This window comes from Suncus etruscus, chromosome 3 (genome assembly GCF_024139225.1).
Source record: "Suncus etruscus isolate mSunEtr1 chromosome 3, mSunEtr1.pri.cur, whole genome shotgun sequence".
Classification (NCBI taxonomy): Eukaryota; Metazoa; Chordata; class Mammalia; order Eulipotyphla; family Soricidae; genus Suncus; species Suncus etruscus.
The window spans coordinates 14,031,554-14,051,868 of record NC_064850.1 but is presented as its reverse complement, the minus strand read 5'-3'; the positions used below and the strand labels follow the sequence as shown (position 1 = coordinate 14,051,868).

The 20,315-nt window shown below is 46.3% G+C and overlaps 1 protein-coding gene and 1 non-coding gene across 2 annotated transcripts; one reads left to right on the top strand and one right to left on the bottom strand.

Annotated features, from left to right (window-relative positions):
• Positions 1–552: 552 nt before the first annotated feature.
• On the bottom strand, positions 553–657 carry LOC126004885 (U6 spliceosomal RNA). Its single transcript, XR_007494110.1, has one exon. It is a non-coding gene; the product is annotated as a U6 spliceosomal RNA (small nuclear RNA).
• A 473-nt stretch (positions 658–1,130) lies between these two features.
• SLC10A1 (solute carrier family 10 member 1) lies at positions 1,131–18,490 on the top strand. The gene is given in 7 exon segments (XM_049770548.1): positions 1,131–1,530; positions 7,058–7,268; positions 10,702–10,880; positions 13,440–13,642; positions 15,217–15,219; positions 18,252–18,332; positions 18,335–18,490. Coding segments are annotated over 7 exon segments (1,068 nt in total). The 5' UTR covers positions 1,131–1,174; the 3' UTR covers positions 18,370–18,490.
• Positions 18,491–20,315: the final 1,825 nt, after the last annotated feature.

Sequence of the window (20,315 nt, the reverse complement as noted above, 5' to 3'; positions counted from 1 at the left end):
AAAGTGAGGAAATCAGAAGACCTTATATTCTGCTTCCTCTTCTGCAAGCCACAGGACTCTTAGGCTGGTGGCATGAAGTGTAGGCAAAAGCAAAGCTTGACAGCCAGGGGTTCCTTGTGGCTACCTTTTTATTGGGGACGAGGGGTCACACCTGAAGGCACTCAGGGGTTACTCCTGGCGCTGAACTCAAAAATTGCTCTTGGCAAGCATATGGGATGCCAAACCACCATCCATCCTGGATCAGCTGTGTGCAAAGGAAATGCTCTGCTGCTGTGCTGTCTCTCCAGCCCTGGGGTTGTCTTTTTTATTCTGTTTTTGGACCACACCCAGCAGTGCTCAGTTGTTACTCCTGGCTCAGTGTTCAAGTTACTCCTAGATCTAACCTCAGGGGTTTCCCCTGACTTTGTGCAGACTCTTAGCAGTGCTTAGGGGAATCATATGGGATACCAGGGATCAAACCTGGATCAGCTGTATGCAAGACCAAGGCCCCTAACCACTCTCCAAACCCCTCGGGGCTGCTTTTTGGGGCAACATCCCTTGGCCTTCCCAGCTGTGGACCTGACCCAAATCTGGGAAGACCATGGTTTCTCCTTGTGCAGGGGGCATACTAATCTTCTCTGTATCATTCCAATTTTAGTATATGGGCTGCCGAAGCACAAGACCATGATTTCTCCAGCAGGAACCACACAGCCTGACTCATCTTTGGAGGTGATCTCTGGATGTATCTCCTCTTAAATCAGTGCCCATTTGGAAACCCAGCAAGGAAAGGTAAAGTAAGCCTGTGGGTTTGGGAGCAGAAGGCAACTCTCTGGGCATAAAGGACTGAATTGCAGGGACCATCCGGTCTTCCCAGATTGCCTGCAGGGAAGGCTCAATGTGGAATGATGGAAATACCCTCTTATTCCAGAAGTGGCCTGAGTGGTCCAGGGGAAAGTGGAAGGTCGTGGAGGTGGAGTCCTTGGGAAGATGGGACAGATAAGGCCCCGGGCTTTGTCCCCTTTGAGCAGCAGCCAGAGAAACTGCACTCCTGTTGCATAATCTAGCTGTTTGCCCAGAGCCAGGTTTGTCCTGCAGCTCTCTGCCCTGGGAAGTAACTGAAAACAGCACCAGTAAAGAGAGCACAGGGGGGAGAAGGCAGCAGGCGCCACAGTGGGCTGCGTCCTGGAGGCACAGGATGGAGGCCTTCAACACGTCTGCACCTCTCAACTTCACCCTGCCACCCAACTTTGGCAAACGGCCCACAGACCTGGCTCTGAGCATCATCTTGGTGATCATGTTGCTCATTATCATGCTTTCTCTGGGCTGCACCATGGAGTACAGCAAGATCAAGGCTCACTTCTGGAAGCCCAAAGGGGTGACCATCGCACTGGTGGCACAATATGGAGTCATGCCCTTGACAGCCTTTGCCCTGGGCAAGATCTTCCGGCTGAACAACATTGAAGCTTTAGCCATCCTGGTCTGTGGCTGCTCTCCGGGGGGAAACCTGTCCAATATCTTCAGTCTGGCTGTGAGAGGGGACATGAATCTCAGGTAGGTGAGGAGAAAAGGGGGCTGGGGTGGGGGGCAGGCACTGTTATGACCAAAGTCACAGAGAGAGGAACCAGAGATGGTGAGGTGGACACCAATGCAGGCTACCCTCCCACACCACACAGTTTATGCTGGCTATTGGTAGGAGCAGGGGTATTTAAATGCCTGGAAACTTCCTAGAGATCCCCCTTACTGCAAGCAGGGTCTCAGGTGAAGTCTGAGTAAGGTCTTACGGTGCTGATTTAAGCCAGAGCCTCCAAAGAGGTGGGCAGGTGGCCTGCTTGGAGTCCCTCGATCTGGAAGGGGAGACAGATTGGCTCCAAACATCACTGTGGAAGCCGAACACAGAAGCACCTTTAATTACTGCAGAGCCAGGTCAGGAGATGTCACCCAGGGACACAGGTCAACTGCAGAGTGAGTTTTATTGCACTGCAGCCTATGGGTCAGGAGAAACCTGGAAGGCATCACATGCTGGCCTAGCAGGGGCACTGCGAATGGGAGCCCAGGGTGCTCTCAGGGCATTGTTGGGCAGCAGAAAAGAATGAGCAGCATGAAAGACCTCAGGGCAGTTCTGTAGTGAGTGACCAGATGCCCCATCTTAGCCTGTGCATGCTCGTCATATCCCTCCAGTCTGGCCTGCATTTGACAATCTTGCCTGCATTTGAGGGGCTGTAAATCCCACCCCCCCCAACAGTTGAGACTCCAGCAATTCAGACCTCAGATTCTCTTGCTCAACAGTCTTGTCTGGACATCTGAGAATTGTCACTTCTATCTACTTCTATCTATTTGCCCTGGCCAGCCAAACTCCCTGCACAATAAATCCTGTCACAGACCCTACTGGCAGGCAGGCGTGACCCTTAGCACATACCAGAATGTGCTGGTAGAATCTGAATTTCAACTGTAGTTCCTCTGCATGTGTAAGACCTTGAATTTTGGACCCAAAAAACGCCTGACAATGTACCAAGCATTTGACCTGCAGAGTCCTCATTCCACTTCCTGCAGGGAGAGCCTTTGAAAAATATTTATGGTTTCGGGGTTTTTTTGTTTGTTTTGTTTTGTTTTGGGTCATACCCAGCAGCGCTCAGGAGTTACTCCTGGCTCTATGCTCAGAAATCACTCCTGGCAGGCTCGGGGGACCGTTGGGATTTGAACCACCGTCCTTCTGCATGCAAAGAAAATGCCCTTCCTCCATTATATCTCTCCAGCCCCTTGGTTGGGTTTTTTGTTTTTTTGTTTTTGTTTTTGCTTTTGGTGTCAATCATCAGGGATCATTCCTAACGGTGCACAGGGAACTATATGTGGTGTGGAACTAGAGTCGATCACTTGCAAGGCAAGTTCTTTAATGCCTGTACTATCTCTCTAGCTCAAGAACCCCAAACTAGAATGAAGAAACTGAGACTTAGACTAGCAAGGTTTGAAGGTGGGAGGCTGATAACAGTTCACATACAGATGTCTTCAGGGTCAGGCAAACACCATGAATGAAATGGCTAGACTGGCTGGACACACAGTTTCCCCTAAAATGGCAGGTAGGGAAGCAGCCCACCTGGTGTTCTCCACCATGATGTTCTGTGAAACCCTACCCCATTACTGCTCCCTGCATCCCACATTTTTTTTGGGAGGCCATACCCGGTGATGCTCAGGGGTTGGGTTACTCGTGACTATTCGCTTAGAAATCACTCCTGGCTAGGGGAACCATACGGGACACCGGAGGATCGAACAGCGGACTGTCCACGTACAAGGCAAACGCCCTACCGTTGTGCCATAGCTACGGCCCCCCACAACTCCACTTTTTAAAATATTAGATCTCGATGTTTTAAAATACTGATAACTCATTTAGAAATGGAAGGACACTCAGGGGCCGGAGAGAGAGCCTGGTGGTAAAGCTTTTGCCTTGCATGCAGAAGGACGATGATTCAAATCCCGGCATCCCAAAGGGTCCCCTGAGCCTGCCAGGAGTGATTTCTGAGCATAGAGCCAGGAGGAACCCCTGAGCACTACTGGGTGTGACCCCCCAAAATAACAAAAGAAATGGAAGGACACAAGCATGTCAAAGTGCCAGCAGCGGTGCTATAAGGCCACTATTGGACAATGGCCCACTTCCCACCTACCTGCTGGTCCATTCCTCCCCTCTTCCCCCACAAAGGGAGCTGTAGTCAGATTTAGTGGAGACACCGCCCCTCACATTCCATAAGCGGGTCCCTCAGTGAACTTGCAGCAGACAGGAATGATTGTTTCTGCCTGTGGGTACCACGAAGTGGGGTCCCTGAAAATGTGGGTGACCCACAGCAAGAGAAAGTATGCTCCCAGTCAACGGCTCACTTAGATCACACAGGAAGTCAATGGCACCCCAGAAAACCCTGAGGCTCATCTGCTCCCACCCACTGCCCTGTATGGAATTGAGATGAGAACCAATGGCTGTGGGGACCACTCTAGACAACCCATGGACCTCACTCCCATCCCAGACCTATGATGCGGGTGTTTCCAGAAGTGTCCCCTTTTACCTCCCACACAGCCTCAAAAGCCATCCCTTAAGCAGGCATACACACGAATGACCAAAAGCATGGAGGATGCAGCACTTATAAGCTAAGGAACTGAGCATGCTCAGTTCCCCCTTCCGGCACCCACCCAGGCAACCAGGTCCACCATGGTAATGAGCAGGCTCCAGCCTCAGAGGTGGACAAGTCACCTCCCACCTGTCCCTCTGGGTCCTGTGAGGACTACATAATAGTTACAGACACAGGTAAGAAGTCAGACACTGTCCTGCACATCAGCCTGTGTTGGGCACACCAAGTCCCAGAGCAAATTCCAAAACTCCTGACACAACAGGCCAAAGTAAGCATGTATCCTCGGCTCAAGGCCACCCAAGGCCCACACGTCATCTGCAGTTTCTCTCCTAAAAAGAGAACAATAATACTTGGCCCTGTATGGTCTGACTTTCACCCCCTACCTCTATCCCCAAGGAAATATCTTAGAATTAGGTAGTGTCTCCCTGGCCCCCCATTCTGACTACCTGTGTCCAAACAAGATGCTCTGTGTGTTTTGCAAAATTCTACCATGCTATACTTATAGCTTGATAAAAGGGCTTTCTTGATGTTGTACAAGCATAGAAATAGCAACTAGTCATTCTTCTACTGGCAACCATCCCTGTGGCTCACTTGTCTTACTGGATTCACTCACAGGTGAGTCTGAAAGTCATACATACAGACATACATATAAAGTCTGAACATGCATTCCCCACATCAGAGGTCAAAGAACCACTTTCTCCACATTTGCACCCATGCTTGGAATAGCTGGGGTGTTTTTTTTTCAGCCCTTGTCACCCAGTGTGGGTCAAGTGGATCACATTTCCTTCTGTGTCTGCCACCTCTTCAAATGTTTATTGGCCATTTAAGGGTCCTTTCAGAATATGCCATTTTTCTTGGAACTGTGGTGGTTTTTCTTGTTACTTTTCAAGTTGTTTATTTTTTGCTATCTAAAGCACTCAAACTTTTCACTTTTTTGTTTTTCTGGAGGGGGGGGGGTCACACCCAGCAGTGCTCAGAGGTTCCTCCTGGCTCTATGCTCAGAAATTGCTCCTGTCAGGCTCAGGAGACCATACAGGATGCCAGATTCAAACCACCATCCTTCTACATGCAAGCCAAATGCCCTACCTCCTTGCTATTTCCCCTGCCCTAACTTTACACTTTAATAATGTCTTATGGTTCTTTTAATTTAGTCAGATTTACCAATATTTTTTTTTCTTGAAGATTTCTCGTTGGGGTGGGGGGAATTTAAGAAATCTTTTACTGACCTCAAGATCACAAAATTCCTTTGCATTTTTAAAGTTCTGTTTTTCACGTGGGCAATGTTAGTCAGCCTAGAACTTATATTTGTTATGATTTAGCTTTATTTTTTTTTAACATGAAAGAAAATTCTCTATCATCTTTCTCATAGCTCCCTGCCTTTTGTAGTCTCTTTGGCTCCCATACAGACTTTCAATTGTATTATTTTGTGCTCTCTCCTTCCCCTTGATCAGTCTTGTTAGCAGTGTCTTGCCTATGCAAACAAACCTGCTGAGATTATCATTCAGGGTCTGATTTTTATTATTAATGTAAATAATGTTAAGGATAAACCCCAAAGTAAAGACATGAGACTTAGTGCTAGGGAAACTATTCAGGACAGGCAGGTCAATGACCATGTAATCTCGAGTTCTCCACAAAGTTGACTAACTCTTGTTACCTAATTTTCTGCTCCACCATTAGGGTCATTCAGTAAATAAATTCCTTGTTTCCACTGCTTTGTTTTTTTCTTTGAATGGTGTTTGAATTTGACTGTTCCTCCTGTGCCACTGCTGTCAAAATATTGTCTCACATTCTAACTCCCCAGAAAGAAAAACACTCCATTTTCTTTTGGCAAGGGAGGTAATGGCTCACACCCAGTTCCTGGGAATGCTCAGCAGTTCATCCTGGCTCTACATTCAGGAATCACTACTGACAATGCTTAGGGACTTTATAGGATGCTGGGAATTGAATCCAATCAACCAGGTGCAAGACAAGCATCTTACTCACTGTGCTAGGTCTCTGGCTTCCAAGGCTCTTCACGTTTTTTTTGGGGGGTCACACCCGGCAGTGCTCAAGGGTTACTCCTGGCTCTATGCTCAGAAATCACTCCTGGCAGGCTCAGGACCATATGGGATGCTGGGATTCAAACCACTGACCTTCTGCATGCAAGGCAAATGCCTTACCTCCATGCTATCTCTCTGGCCCCAAGGCTCTTCACTTTTACCTTCTCAGTAAGAAAAGGCAGTTTGTGCAGCCATTCCCCAGGTGCCAGTAGGTACGTCAGCAAGGAGCTTTTCTAAAATCCTGCTAGCATCAAAGTAAATCTCTTTAAAACTGGCTGTGCTGATGGGGCTGGAGCTGTGGCACAAGCAGTTGGGCATTTGCCTTGTACTCAGCTAACCTCGGACGGACCGAGGTTCTATTCCCCAGCGTCCCATATGGTCCCCCAAGCCAGGGGCAATTTCTGAGTGCATAGCCAGGAGTAACCCCTGAGCATGATCAGATGTGGCCCTAAAACAAAACAAACAAAAAAAAATTAAAAACTGGCTGTGCTGGTAGCAAGTGCACAGAGCAAAATGTTCTCTGCCTTGCCTGCGCTAGCCTAGGACGGACCGCGGTTCGATCCCCCGGCGTCCCATATGGTCCCCCAAGAAGCCAGGAGCAACTTCTGAGCGCATAGCCAGGAGTAACCCCTGAGCATCACAGGGTGTGACCCAAAAACCAAAAAAAAAAAAAAAAAAATGTTCTTTACAGTAGAAACCAGAATGGCTTCTTGGAAGAGTTTGACTGGCCTGGATCTAAATCCTGCCTGTCATTACTACCTAAATGACCCTGGCAAGTCACAATTCTAGGCCCCTCTGCAGCAAGTATGCTTAACTCCGAAAGGCAGAAAAAAAAAATACTGAGGTCGAGGTGTCTAACACATGGCAGGCACTCAATGGACACCTTCATTAATGGCTCTGTACTATCTATTCCTGTCTCCCACCCAGCATTGTTATGACCACCTGCTCGACCTTCTTTGCTCTGGGCATGATGCCCCTCCTCCTGTACCTCTACTCCAGGGGGATCTACGAAGGAGATATGAAGGACAAGGTCCCCTATAAAGGCATCATAACATCACTGGTCCTGGTTCTCATTCCTTGCACCATAGGAATCGTCCTCAACGCCAAACGGCCACAATATGTGCGTTATGTCATCAAGGTAAGAATGAGTCACAGGCAGACAGGAATACCACTACCATCAGCGCAGGGTTTCAGGTCAGTCATTCGGCCTTTGCTGTTGGTTTCATTCCTTGTATATGCAAACAAATGTTTTTCTGTACACTTTGTAGGGTTGGAATGTACATGAATACTTGTGAAAAGTTAGGAGCCAGGTACAAAATACCACAAGTACAAAATGAAGTTGGGGACCAGAGAGATTGCACAGCGGTAAGACATTTGCCTTGGGGCCGGAGAGATGGCATGGAGGTAAGGCGTTTACCTTTCATGCAGAAGGTCATCGGTTCGAATCCCTGCGTCCCATATGGTCCCTCATGCCTGCCAGGAGCAGTTTCTGAGCACAGAGCCAGGAAAAACCCCTGAGCACAGCCGGGTGTGACCCAAAAACCACAAAAAAAAAAAAAAAAAAAAGACATTTGCCTTGTATGCGGCTGACCCAAGACAGACCTGGTTCGATTCCTGGCATTCCATATGGTCCCCCGAGCTTGCCAGGAGTGATTTCTGAGCACAGAGCCAGGAGTAAACCCTGAGTACCACCAGGTGTGGCCCAAAAACCAATCAATTAATGAATAAACCTTAAAAAAAAAAAAACAGATGAAGTTGAAAAATGTTACCAGACTACTGTGAACATAATGCTGAACTGCATGTGATAAAATGGATTCCAATTCTTGTACTCTAATTCTCTTAAATAGTAATGTTAAATGTTAAATAGCATCTCTTAAATAGCAATGTTAAAATGCCACATGTGTATTGGAAGCTAAGCCAATACACATAACCATTCCAAGATAACATGGAGAATTTTGCTTTGGATGAAGAGTCTTAATTTGGAATTTTTGGCTCTTGGATCACATCCAAAAATGTTCAAAGGCTACTCTTGGTATGTCAAAGAAGGGCTTGAGAGACCATCCTGTGGTAGGGATCTAATCTAGGCCTCCTACATGCAAAGCAAGTGCACTAGCTCTTTGAGCTATATCCCTGGTCCCAGATGTTTGTTAAACTTATGCACGTATTTTGTTTGGAGTAGGGTGTTAATTTTCTAAAATGCAGACATGTTTTTTTTGAGGGGACCACACCCGGCGGTGCTCAGGGGTTAGTTCTGGCTCTGCGCTCAGAAATTGCTCCTGGCTTGGGGGACATGAGATGCTAGGGGATGGAACCTGTGTCCGTCCTGGGTCAGTGACATGCAAGGCAAATGCCCTATGATTGTGCTACCACCCCAACCCCAAATATATAGACATATTATTTAACTGCTCTTTGAAACATCTGTATGGCTAAGTGTTTAAAATTCTAACACTGTAACCTCTTAAATATACCAAAGGCAATTTTGAAATGCACTGTAAATTAATTCAGTTTTGTTTGAATACTATTCAAATCTAAATATTTAAAGCAATGTTTTTACAACTTAACTGGGGTAAGACAGACCTGCTCTTTTTTGTTTTGGGGCCACACCCAGTGGTGCTCAGGGAGTATTACTTCTGGTTCTGTGCTCAGAAATCACACCTCGCAGCCTGAGACAGTATGGGATACAGGGAATCAAACCTGGATCAGCAGTGTATAAGGCAAAGACCCTATCCGCAGTGCTATTGCTTTGGCCCCAAGCTGCAACCTCCTGTGGGAGTCCCCCCGACCCTCGGGGGTGTGGAAATGAAGGTTGCTAGTTATTAGTGGGTTCACTCGAGCAGAACCGACCTGTAAAGAAGAACTAGAGAAATTAGTAAGAAGGGCCCTCAAGACAACGCATGCTGTTCAAAAAGGGATTTATTGCTGGGGGGGGGGGGGGCATCAGCTTTTAAGGGCTGAAATACGTCAGAGGGTGTTACAAGTTTTCCACCAATTACAACTGTGAGCACTCATTAGCATAAGCTGGGGGCAGGTAATAGGGAGGGGCAAAGAGGTAGACCTGAGCACATGTTTATACTAAGAGAGTTTATATAGAAAACACAAGATCCAAACAGAGTCCCACAAATTCCACTCAGCAAGCACAAATAAAACATCAGCTGTAATCCTAGTAACCTTTTGCTAACACAAAGACAAGTGGCTCTATATTTTTCTTTCTGGCTGGATGTATTAAGCTGCTTTGAATTACTTAAGTATTTGTCTATTTCCTTTGTTCTCAAGGCATGGGCGCCTTTGGTCACGTGGGTGACCAGATTAGAATTACTGAGGTGTCCTATGTTCTAGGTTTCATTAGCTAGGCTCCCCACACCAAGCCCTGTATTGTTTTGATCCTCTTAGTGCCCATACTACTTCCTGAAACTCCTATGGACTTCCTTTATAGCCAATTCGCAGGTCACTTCAAGAAAGCAAGTGCATGGGGCCAGAGTGATAGCACAGCAGTAGAGCGTTTGCCTTGCATGCAGACAACCTGGGATAGACCTGGGTTTGATTCCCGGCATCCCATATGGTCCCCTGAGCCTGACAGGAGTGATTTCTGAATGCACAACCAGGAGTAACTCGAGCACTGCTGAGTGTGCCTCCCCCTCAAAAGCAAGTCCATCCTTTTCCAGATCCTTATTATTATATATTGAACTATTATGTACCATGATTTGACAGCACCCATCATGTTTATCAGTTTCACTTCAAATGAATCTTGGTAACTTCTGCATGTAAAATTCATTCAAAAATAGAAATCCTGGGCCAGAGTGGTGGCGCAGCTGTAAGGCGTCTCCTTGGGAGCAATATCCTAGGACGAACCACGGTTCGATCCACTGGCGTCACATAAGGTCTCCCAAGCCAGGAACAATTTCTGAGTGCATAGTCAGGAATAACCCCTTACTATCACTGGGTATGGCCGAAAAAGAAAAAAGAAAAAAAGAAATCCTTACCTGTAATAGGGATTTTTGTTGTTTTGTTTTGGGTCACACCTGGCAGCACTCAGAGGTTACTTCTGGCTCTATGCTAGAAATCGCTCCTGGCAGGCTCAGGGGACCATGTGAGATGCCAAAATTCGAACCATCGACCTTCTGCATGAAAGGCAAATGCCTTACCTCCGTGCAATCTCTCTGGCCCCCTATAATAGGAATTTTAAGTATGACATGTTCTAAGGAAAAACCATGTTCCAAAAATATTTACAGCAGTTGGCAGCATTATAGGAATATACAAGCTTCAGCAATAACTAAAAGAAAAGCTGTGCTTGGCCAAGTCCATAGTAACCTGAATTGTTTTTAGCTGCTCATACAGATCTCAAAAATAGGGTTTTTGTGTTTGGTTTGAGGCCACGCCTGGCAGTACTCAGGGGTTCCTCGAGGCTCTGCACCCAGGAACCACTTCCTGGTGGGCTCAGGGCCCACATGGAATGCCAGGGATTGAACCCGGGTCAGCCATGTGCAATGCAGGTGCCCAACCTGCTGTTAACTCTCCAGCCCCAAAGATACCAGTTATTTTTAAGGACCTTTTATCCTTGTCATCATTCACAGGTAGGAACAATCATCACCATTGTGCTGAGTGTGGCTGTCATCGTGCTCTCTGTCCTCAACGTGGGAAACACCATCATCTTTATTATGACACCACAATTCCTGGCCATCTCCGCCATTATGCCTTGCACTGGCTTCCTGCTGGGCTACCTTCTCTCTGCTCTCTTCCGCCTCAATGAGCGGTAGGTATTCCCTGAGTCCAAGGTTAAAAGTCTGATTTAAAGAATCCATTTTTCGGGACTGGAGAGATAGCATAGAGGTAAGGTGTTTGTCTTTCATGCAGAAGGACAGTGGTTTGAATCCCGGCATCCCATACGGTCCCCCGTGCCTGCTAGGTGTGATTTCTGAGCATAGAGCCAGGAGTAACTCCTGAGCGCTGCCGGGTGTAAACCCCACCCCCCAAAAAAAAACAAAAAAAAACAGAGAATACATTTTTCTAGCAATGTGTTCAAATCCATACATTAAACAAGGAATTCTAAACTGTAGAAATACTTGGGAGGAAAGATACTGAAACAGAAATAACCCAAGAGGGGCCGGAGAGATAGCACAGCGGTCAACCTGGGACAGACCCGGGTTCTATTCCTGGCATCCCATACAGTCACCCAAGCCTGCCAGGAGCCATTTCTGAGCAGAGCCTGGAGTAACCTCTGAGCTCCATGTCACCAGGACAGTATTGCTACTATTTTCTTATTTTACCTTCTCTGTTGAGGTGTAAGTCTTGACAATGACACTTGCATGTCATTTTAGCTCAGGGACACTCAAGAGTTGAACTAGGAGTAGGCCCTCTCCGTAATTTTATTCCAATTCATATTGGGGAGGAAATCAGCTTGAGAACCTGATGTGGTTCTCAACTTCATGAACTTTGTTGATAAAGAGCAGTCCAATTTAACATTATCATTTAATCTAAACATTAGATGAATTCCCCTTTATTCCCACAAAACAAGCTAATCTAAGATATAATCCATAATGTCAGTAAGCCAGTGATCACTGTCAATCCGATGGCAGAACAATACATCTAATAACCAAGGCACAATGACGTAGTTGTTACGATGCGCTATGCCAGATTTCTGTTTTAGAGGAATGAGTGGGCCTGTGAGGTTTTTTTTTTTTTTTTGGGGGGGGGGCCACAGGTTGAGCCACAGCCAGAAGTTCTCAGGTGTTCATAACCCTGTACTATCTCTTCAGCTCCTTGAGAGTATTTTAGCATGTGCACAGTGAAGTAAAAATATTCCATTCTGGGGCCGGGCGGTGGCACTAAAGGTAAGGTGCCTGCCTTGCCTGCGCTAGCCTTGGACAGACCTCGGTTCGATCCTCCGGCGTCCCATATGGTCCCCCAAGCCAGGAGCGACTTCTGAGCGCATAGCCAGGAGTAACCCCTGAGCGTTACCGGGTGTGGCCCAAAAACCAAAAAAAAAAAAAAATTCCATTCTTAGAGTGAGTATAGTGTAATGGATACAGCAACTGCTTTGAATGAAGCTAACCCCAGACAAACTACGGTTCGAATCCCGACCTCCCACATGGTCCCCTGAACTTGACTTCTGGCTGAAGAACCAGGAGGAACCCCAGGAAGTCACCCAGTGTGACTCCTAAACAAACAAACAAAAAACAAAAGAAAAAAAATTCCATTCTTGAATCCATAAAATGGAAAGCAAATCCAGGAGAATGTGTTCCCAAAATAGATAATGAACAGAAATCTGGGGGCAGAAGGCTTGCATACCAGGTGGGGCCCAGGGAACAGATCAAACCATAAATACACCACATCCCTGTATTGTCTCCAACACTGAAGTCAACTACTAAAGCATCGTATTCATTAAAACTTTCAAATAGAGGGGCCAGAGTAGTGGCACAAGCGGTAGGATGCATGCCTTGCATGTACTAACCTAGGATGGACCAGGGTTCGATCTCCCCCTGGCATCCTATATGGTCCTCCAAGCCAGAAGCAATTTCTGACCATATAGCCAGGAGTAGCCCCCTAAGCGTCACTGGGTATGCCCCCCCCCAAAAAAAAACCACAAAACCTCCAAATAGAAACTAGGCAATACTGGGGCCCCACAGTTTTCAAGCATTCCTAATGCTGAACTTAATTGTCCTGAATATAAGGCAATAAATATATGGCTCATAGCTTCCTTTCATATCCATCTATTTCTCCAAATTTCAATTCGGTAATTTTTTTTTTTTTTTTTTTTTTTTTGGTTTTTGGGTCACACCTGGCAGTGCTCAGGGTTTACTCCTGGCTATCTGCTCAGAAATAGCTCCTGGCAGGCACAGGGGACCATATGGGACACCGGGATTCAAACCAACCACCTTTGGTCCTGGATCGGCTGCTTGCAAGGCAAACGCCGCTGTGCTACCTCTCCGGGCCCAATTCGGTAATTTTTACAAAACACGTTCATGCTACTCAAAATTCTCACAAAACTTCCTGCCATCAACCTGCTACAAGGTTCAATAAAATTTTAAGAAATGAGTCAACTTTTCCCTTGAAACTATGGCATATGTGCTGGACTGCTCAGTGCCTTAAGACTATCTGAAGAGATGGGCCGGAGAGATAGCAATGGAGGTAGCATCCCATATGGTCCCGAGTCTGCCAGGAGCAATATCTGAGTGTATAGCCAGGAGTAACCCTTGAGCACTGCTGGGTGTGACCCAAACCCCCCCCCCCAAGAAAAGACTATCTGAAGAGCATTTAAGGCCATGCTTCGTGTCTTCTGTTAAAGTACACGGGTTGTTTTCCACCTACACAGGTGCAGGCGCACTGTCAGCATGGAGACTGGATTCCAGAACATTCAACTGTGCTCCACCATCCTCAACGTGACCTTCCCACCTGAAGTCATTGGACCACTTTTCTTCTTCCCGCTGCTCTACATGATTTTCCAGCTTGCAGAAGGACTTCTCATCATTGCCATATATAGGTTCTATAAGAAAATCAAGCCTTCCAAGAGTAACAGTGAGTACTGCAATCATTCCTCTAGTTCTACTCCCTTAAATGTTTTTTTTTTGTTTTGGTTTTTGAGTCACACCCGGCAGCGCTCAGGGGTTACTCCTGGTTCTACGCTCAGAAATCGCCCTGGCAGGCTCGGGGGGGGGGGGGGGGGAAGGGCCCAAATGGGATGCCGGGATTGGAACCACCGTCCTTCTGCATGCAAGGCAAATGCCCTACCTCGATGCTATATCTTCAGTCCCCAATCTGATTGATTTTTTTCAGCAAGATGCTGGCAAAAGTCTTTTGGATCATACTTGAACTCTTAGCAAATCACTGAACCAAGTAAGACCAGAACATAGTAAGGACCGGAACTCTAAGAGCCAAGGATACTTTTGTTTTCTTTTTCTTTTTTTAGTTTTTTGGGCCATACCCAATGGCGCTTGCGGGTTATACTTCTGGCTCTGCGCTCAGAAATTGCTCCTGGAAGCCTTGGGGGACCATACGGAATTGCCGGGAATTGAACCCAGACCCATCCTGGGTTGGCCGCACGCAAGGCAAATGCCCTATCTCTCAGGCTGCACCAAGGCTATTGTCCTAACTGTATTCCACTGTCTTCTAGCAGAGCTGAATCAATTATGGAGGGAGACTGCCTTTGGTTGAAAGTAATTTTTGCTGCTTTTTTCTTTTAGTATCAGGAAAGAGGATAAGGGGATAGTTTTAATTTATTTTGGATTTGGAGCCACACGTGGCAGCCCTCAGGGGTTAGTTACTCCTGGCTCTGTGCTCAGAAACTACTCTTAGCAGGCTTCGGGAACTCTATGGGATGCTGGAGATTGAACCTGTGTCAGACTGGGTAGGCCACGTGCAAGGCAAATATGCCCTACCACTGTGCTATCGCTTCAGTTCAATTTTGACTGACTTACCTAGATAAACTATATAGAATAGTGAATGAGGATTCAAGATAGATTTCAGATAGTTGTGAAATTAGCAGTGCCAAAGGCTTCTATTCACAAGATTCCACTACATTTGCACTCCTCTTCAAGGCTAAATGTATAAAACCAGGTCAGAGTCCTGGAACCAATGGTAACCCGGCAGTGGTCCTCAAACTATGGCCCGCGGGCCACATATTGTATTTGTATCTGTTTTGTTTCTTCATTGCAAAATAAGATATATGCAGTGTGCATAAGAATTCATTCGTAAGTTTTTACTATAGTCAGACCCTCCAATGGTCTGAGGGACAGTGAACTGGCCCCCTGTTTAAATAATTTGAGGACCCCTGATCTAAGGGGAAAAGCTATTAAAGCCATGCAGCCTCATAACCCAGAATTTTTACAAAAAAGGTATCCATGGCTGGAGAGATAGCACAGCTGTAGGGCCTCTGCCTTGCACGCATCCGATCCAGACAGATGATTGTTCAAATCCCTGCAGCCCATATAGTCCCCCCGAGACTGCCAGGAGAGATTTCTGAGCATAGAGCCAAGAATAACCTGAGGACTGACGGGTGTGACACAAAAACAAAACAAAACCAAAAAAGGTTCCGAACAAACAATTGCATAATAAAAAAAATTTAAGTAGATGTTACTACCATTAACACCAAGAAAGTGAAATTCTTCAAAGTCTAACAATTCTTTTTAAGGCCAGAAAACTGGGCCGGAGAGGTAGCATAGAGGTAAGGCGTTTGCATGCAGGACAGTGGTTCGAATCCCAGCATCCCATAGGGTCCCCTGAGCCTGCCAGGAGCGATTTCTGAGCTTAGAGCCAGGAAGAACCCAAGTGCTGCCGAGTGTGACCCCAAAACCAAAAAAATAAAGACCAGAAAACCATACTTCGTACTATATTCCAGGCACTGCAGCACATAACATACTTGAACAAAAGACTAAAGAGAATATACTGTTTCCCATAAACTTATTTGAAGGTCACTTAAAAATGACACTTCTAGATCCCAGGGATTGGTTTAAAACCCTCGGAGAGTGGGGCCGGAAGGTGGCGCTACAGGTAAGGTGTCTGCCTTGCAAGCGCTAGCGTAGGACGGACCGTGGTTCGATCCCCCGGCGTCCCATATGGTCCCCCCAAGCCAGGAGCAACTTCTGAGCGCATAGCCAGGAGTAACCCCTGAGCATCAAACAGGTGTGGCCCAAAACAAACAAACAAAAAAAAAAAACCCTCAGAGAATAATACCATTTTGCCTCCTAGAATTCAGTATCTTATAATAGCAAGATATTTAGAAATAGTAATCTTAATTTTCAAGAAGCCAAAGAGGAATCATTAAGTATCTGAAATACTCCCAAACCACTTTTAAATCTTTTTGCTTTGGGGCCACACCTGGCGATGCTCAGGGGTTACTCCTGGATCTGCACTCAGAAATCGCTCCTGGCAGTCTTGGGGGACCCTATAGGATGCTGGACATTGAACCTGGGTCTGTTCAGGATTGGCAGTGTGCAGGCAAACGCCCTACTGCTGTGCTATCACTTCGGCCCCACTTTCAAAGCTTTTGTCTCATACTACAGTGGAGTATTGAATGACAGTAGCTGGTAGAGTATTTGTGCTGCATGTGGCTGACCCACTGATTCAGTACCTGGAACCCCATAAAGGTCCCCCTGAGCCTGCCACAGTAATTCCTGAGAACAGGGCGAGAGTAAGTCCTGGTCACCATCAGGTATGACCAAAATACAAAATAAAACAAAACAAAACCTGAAAAACACTGAAATTTGGTGCTCCTGCCATACAACGTGTGCCATACAACATACCAAAAAAACTGCCAGACATACAAAAAAACAGACACAGCCAATAGTTTCTAAAGCACCAGGTTCTCAGGTTTGCATTTCACTCCCGGGATATACTAGGAGTCATCATGCTATTAAGAGTAGGGGTCCTCAAACTGAGGCCCACTAGGTGTTTTTGCTGCTGCTGCTGCTTGTCCTTAGCTGCCAACTAGCCCCAGGCCATCAATGCATGTGTGTGGGATGTACACCACTCTCCAACTCACCTCCTTTGACTCCTCCTTTCAGTCTCCGTTAAGGAAGGGGTCATAAAGCAGGCCCATAGTTCCCATTGAAATACTGTGTTTGTTGATGTAATTTTACTTGTTCTTCATTTTAAATAGTTTTTAACCCCCCCTTTTTTAATTTCAAATTATATCACGTGCAGTGTGTGTAGAAATTTGCTCAAAACAATTTTTATTTTTTTGTTTTTGGGTCACACCCAGCAGCGCTCAGGGGTAACCCCTGGCTCTATGCTCAGAAATCACTCCTGGCAGACTTGGGGGACTATAGGGGATGCTGGGATTCGAACCACCGTCCTTCTACATGCAAGGCAAATGCCCTACCTCCATGCTATCTCTCCGGCCCCTCAAAAAAAAATTTTTAAGCTATAATCCAAAAGTCTGAAAGATAGAGAACTGGTCCCATTTAAAAAATCTGAGGACCACTGATTTAAAGGATATGCCTCTGAAGACATAGAAAAAACTTCACTCTAAATGTACTACGAAATGTCAGGGCTGGTGCAATAGCATAGCGGTAATTGGTTTGCCATGCACATGGACAACACAGGACAGACCTGGTTTGAATCTCCGCATCCCTTAAGGTCCTCCTCCGAGCCTGCTGGTGTGACCCAAAAACAACAACAAAACAAAAAAGATCATTGGGGCGGGGGAGGGGGGCTGGAGAGATAGCATGGAGGTAGGGCATTTGCCTTGCATGCGAAGGCCAGTGGTTCGAATCCTAGCATCCCATATGGTCCCAAGCCTGCCAGGAGTGATTTCTGAGCATAAGAGCCAGGAATAACCCGATCGCTGCTGGGCGTAAACCTAAAACAATCAAAAAAAGATCATTTGGGGACGGAGTGGTGGCGCAAACCGTAGGCACCTGCTTTGCGCAGCCAAGCTTAGGACAGACACAGTTCAATCCCCTGGTGGCATCTCATATAGTCCCCCAAGCCAAGGGCGATTACTAAGCACACAGCTAGGAATAACCCCTGAGCGTCACCGGGTATGGCCCCCGTAAAAAAAAAAAAAAAAAAAAAAAAAAAGGCACTACAAAATGCATCTGATGGAAAAAGTTTCCTTTCCCCCACTCTCAGCCAAGATATAAGATGAACTCCCTTACTCTATTGTAAGCTAAAGGTGGCTTCAGCTTTTTTCAGTCCATTTTTTTTTTTTTTTTGGTTTTTGGGTCACACCTGCTGCCACTCAGGGATCACTCCTGGCTTTGGGGGCCATATGGGACGCTGTCGGGGAATCAAACCACGGTCCATCCTAGGCTAGTGCGGGCAAGGCAGATGCCTTACTCTTTGCGCCACCGCACTGGCCCTGGATAAGTCCATATTCTAATGTATGTCATGACTTATACTACCATTAGAGCTGCTGAAGTAAAACACAACTTGTCTTTAGTATTCTTTTTTTTTTTTTGGTTTTTGGGCCACACCCGTTTGACGCTCAGGGGTTACTCCTGGCTATGTGCTCAGAAATCGTCCCTGGCTTGGGGGGACCATATGGGATGCCGGGGGATCGAACCGCGGTCCGTTCCTTGGCTAGCGCTTGTAAGGCAGACACCTTACCTCTAGCGCCACCTTCCCGGCCCCGCCTTTAGTATTCTTAATTTCATACTGACGACTGTTTTCCTTTTTTACATTTCAGATAAAACAAAAGTGATCTATAAAGCTACCCCAACTGAAGAAGGGATTCAAGCTCTGGGAAATGGTTCTCACATTAAGAATGAGCATATTGCACAGCCCTGTCTCCCCAATGGGACTGATTTCAAGTCAGAAGACAGCCCAAAAAGCCAGCGAAGTAAAAATCAAAGGACAGAATGATGGCATGAGAATAATGTCTAGTGAAGCCCCCGTATTTCTCTAGAATTACCAGCAGAAGCCATCAGAAATCTTTCCTGAAGGATAGAATGAGGCCTATCCAAAAAGAAAAAGAAAAACTTCACCTATACCTTATTGCAACTTAAAATTCGGTCATTTAAAAACTACCAAAACTTTTATACTAATAGACCCATCTAGGGGCCAGAGTGATATCGCAGCAGTAGGGCGTTTGCCTTGTACATGGCTGACCCAGGTCGGACCAGGGTTCGATCCCCCAGTGTCCCATATGGTCCCCCAGCCAGGGGCGATTTCTGGGCACATAGCCAGGAGTAACCCCTGAGCATCACCGGGTGTGGCCCCAAAATAAAAATACTAACAGACCCATCTAAAAGGCATGACTAGAGGCCCATACAGCCAACCCAGGTTCAATCCCCGGCAGCCCATATGGGCCCTCAACCCTGCCAGGAGTAAGCCCTAAGCACCAGCAGTGTGGCTCAAAGACAAAAGGCATGGCCAAGCTGCCCTTCCTGTCTTCTCTGGAACAATATATTTCTAAAAGGCATATGACACTCAACTTCTGAACACTTTAACCCTAAAAATCAAATCATCCAAATATTTGACTTTTGTATCCTAAAAGAAAATTGCTGACATGCTTTACAACACAGTGGGTTCTTTCATCTTACTGATATTGAGGGTCAGAGTGATATTCAATGACTTGTCTTGCACAGGGCCCACCCAGATTCAATCACCAGTACTCCCGAAGGGTCCTCCTCCAGGCCCCAACACTACCAGGTATTATCCCCGAGTGCAGAGACAAAAGTAAGCCCTGAGCACCATCAGGTGTGGGCCTCCTCCCTAAATTTCCAGATCCTGGCAAGGCGGAACAGAAAGCACAGTGGGTTAAAATGCTTACCTTGCAGACGCTGACCCAGATATGGTCACCTGAACCACAGATGGTTCCCTCAGCACTGCCAGGAGTGATCCTGAGCACATCTGGGTGTGGTCCCAAAACAGCAAACATTCAGATCCGGAGCCAAGGACAATCTCCAGCACTACATGCATCCATGTCCACTCCCCACCCCATCATCAGTTATATATGGAAGTATGTCGTCCTCTAACCCCCCGACCAGGACAGCCCAATGGTTCCAGGCACTCACAGGGCCAAAGTAGTGCTGCTTTCTCTGACCCTATCAAGAGTAGAACCTATAGTACTGCTTGAGAGGCTGCCCCATCCCATATTAATGTTTGTGTGTGGGGAAGGGTGAATCAGATTCCATTTCTTCCCTTGAGATTATGGATATTAAAATTCTTAAGAATACACAAACGTGGCATTAAATATACAGAAGCAGACAAGTAAAATGCAAAAGCAACAGGTAAAGCAAACTTAAAAGTTCAGGGGGTCGGAGAGATAGCACAGTGGTAAGGTGTTTGCCTTGCACAAAGACGATCCAGGATGGACGGTGGTTTAAATCCCAGCATCCCATATGGTCCCCTGTGCCTGCGAGGAGTGATTTCTGAGCAGAGCCAGGAGTAACCCGAGTGCCATTGGGAGTGACCCAAAAACCGGAAAAAAAAGAAAAAAGTTCAGCCATCAAATGTAAACTACTGAGAAAAACAATCCCAACCACTATCTGCTCTGCCCCCAATGATTAATGAACTTAACTTGTACTATCATAGTTCCTCAATTTTCTTATTTATAAGGACTAAATACAGAAGCTGTTCTGTATTTATACATGTTCATTTCTGTGTTCAATCTGGCAAATGATATATCATATATAGGACTAGCAATCAAGAACAAAACTATTTAAGTGGCCACAAGAGATCACAGCAGGAAACCTGGGTTCAATTACTGGCACCTTATCCCCCTAAACACCACTGGAAATAATACCTT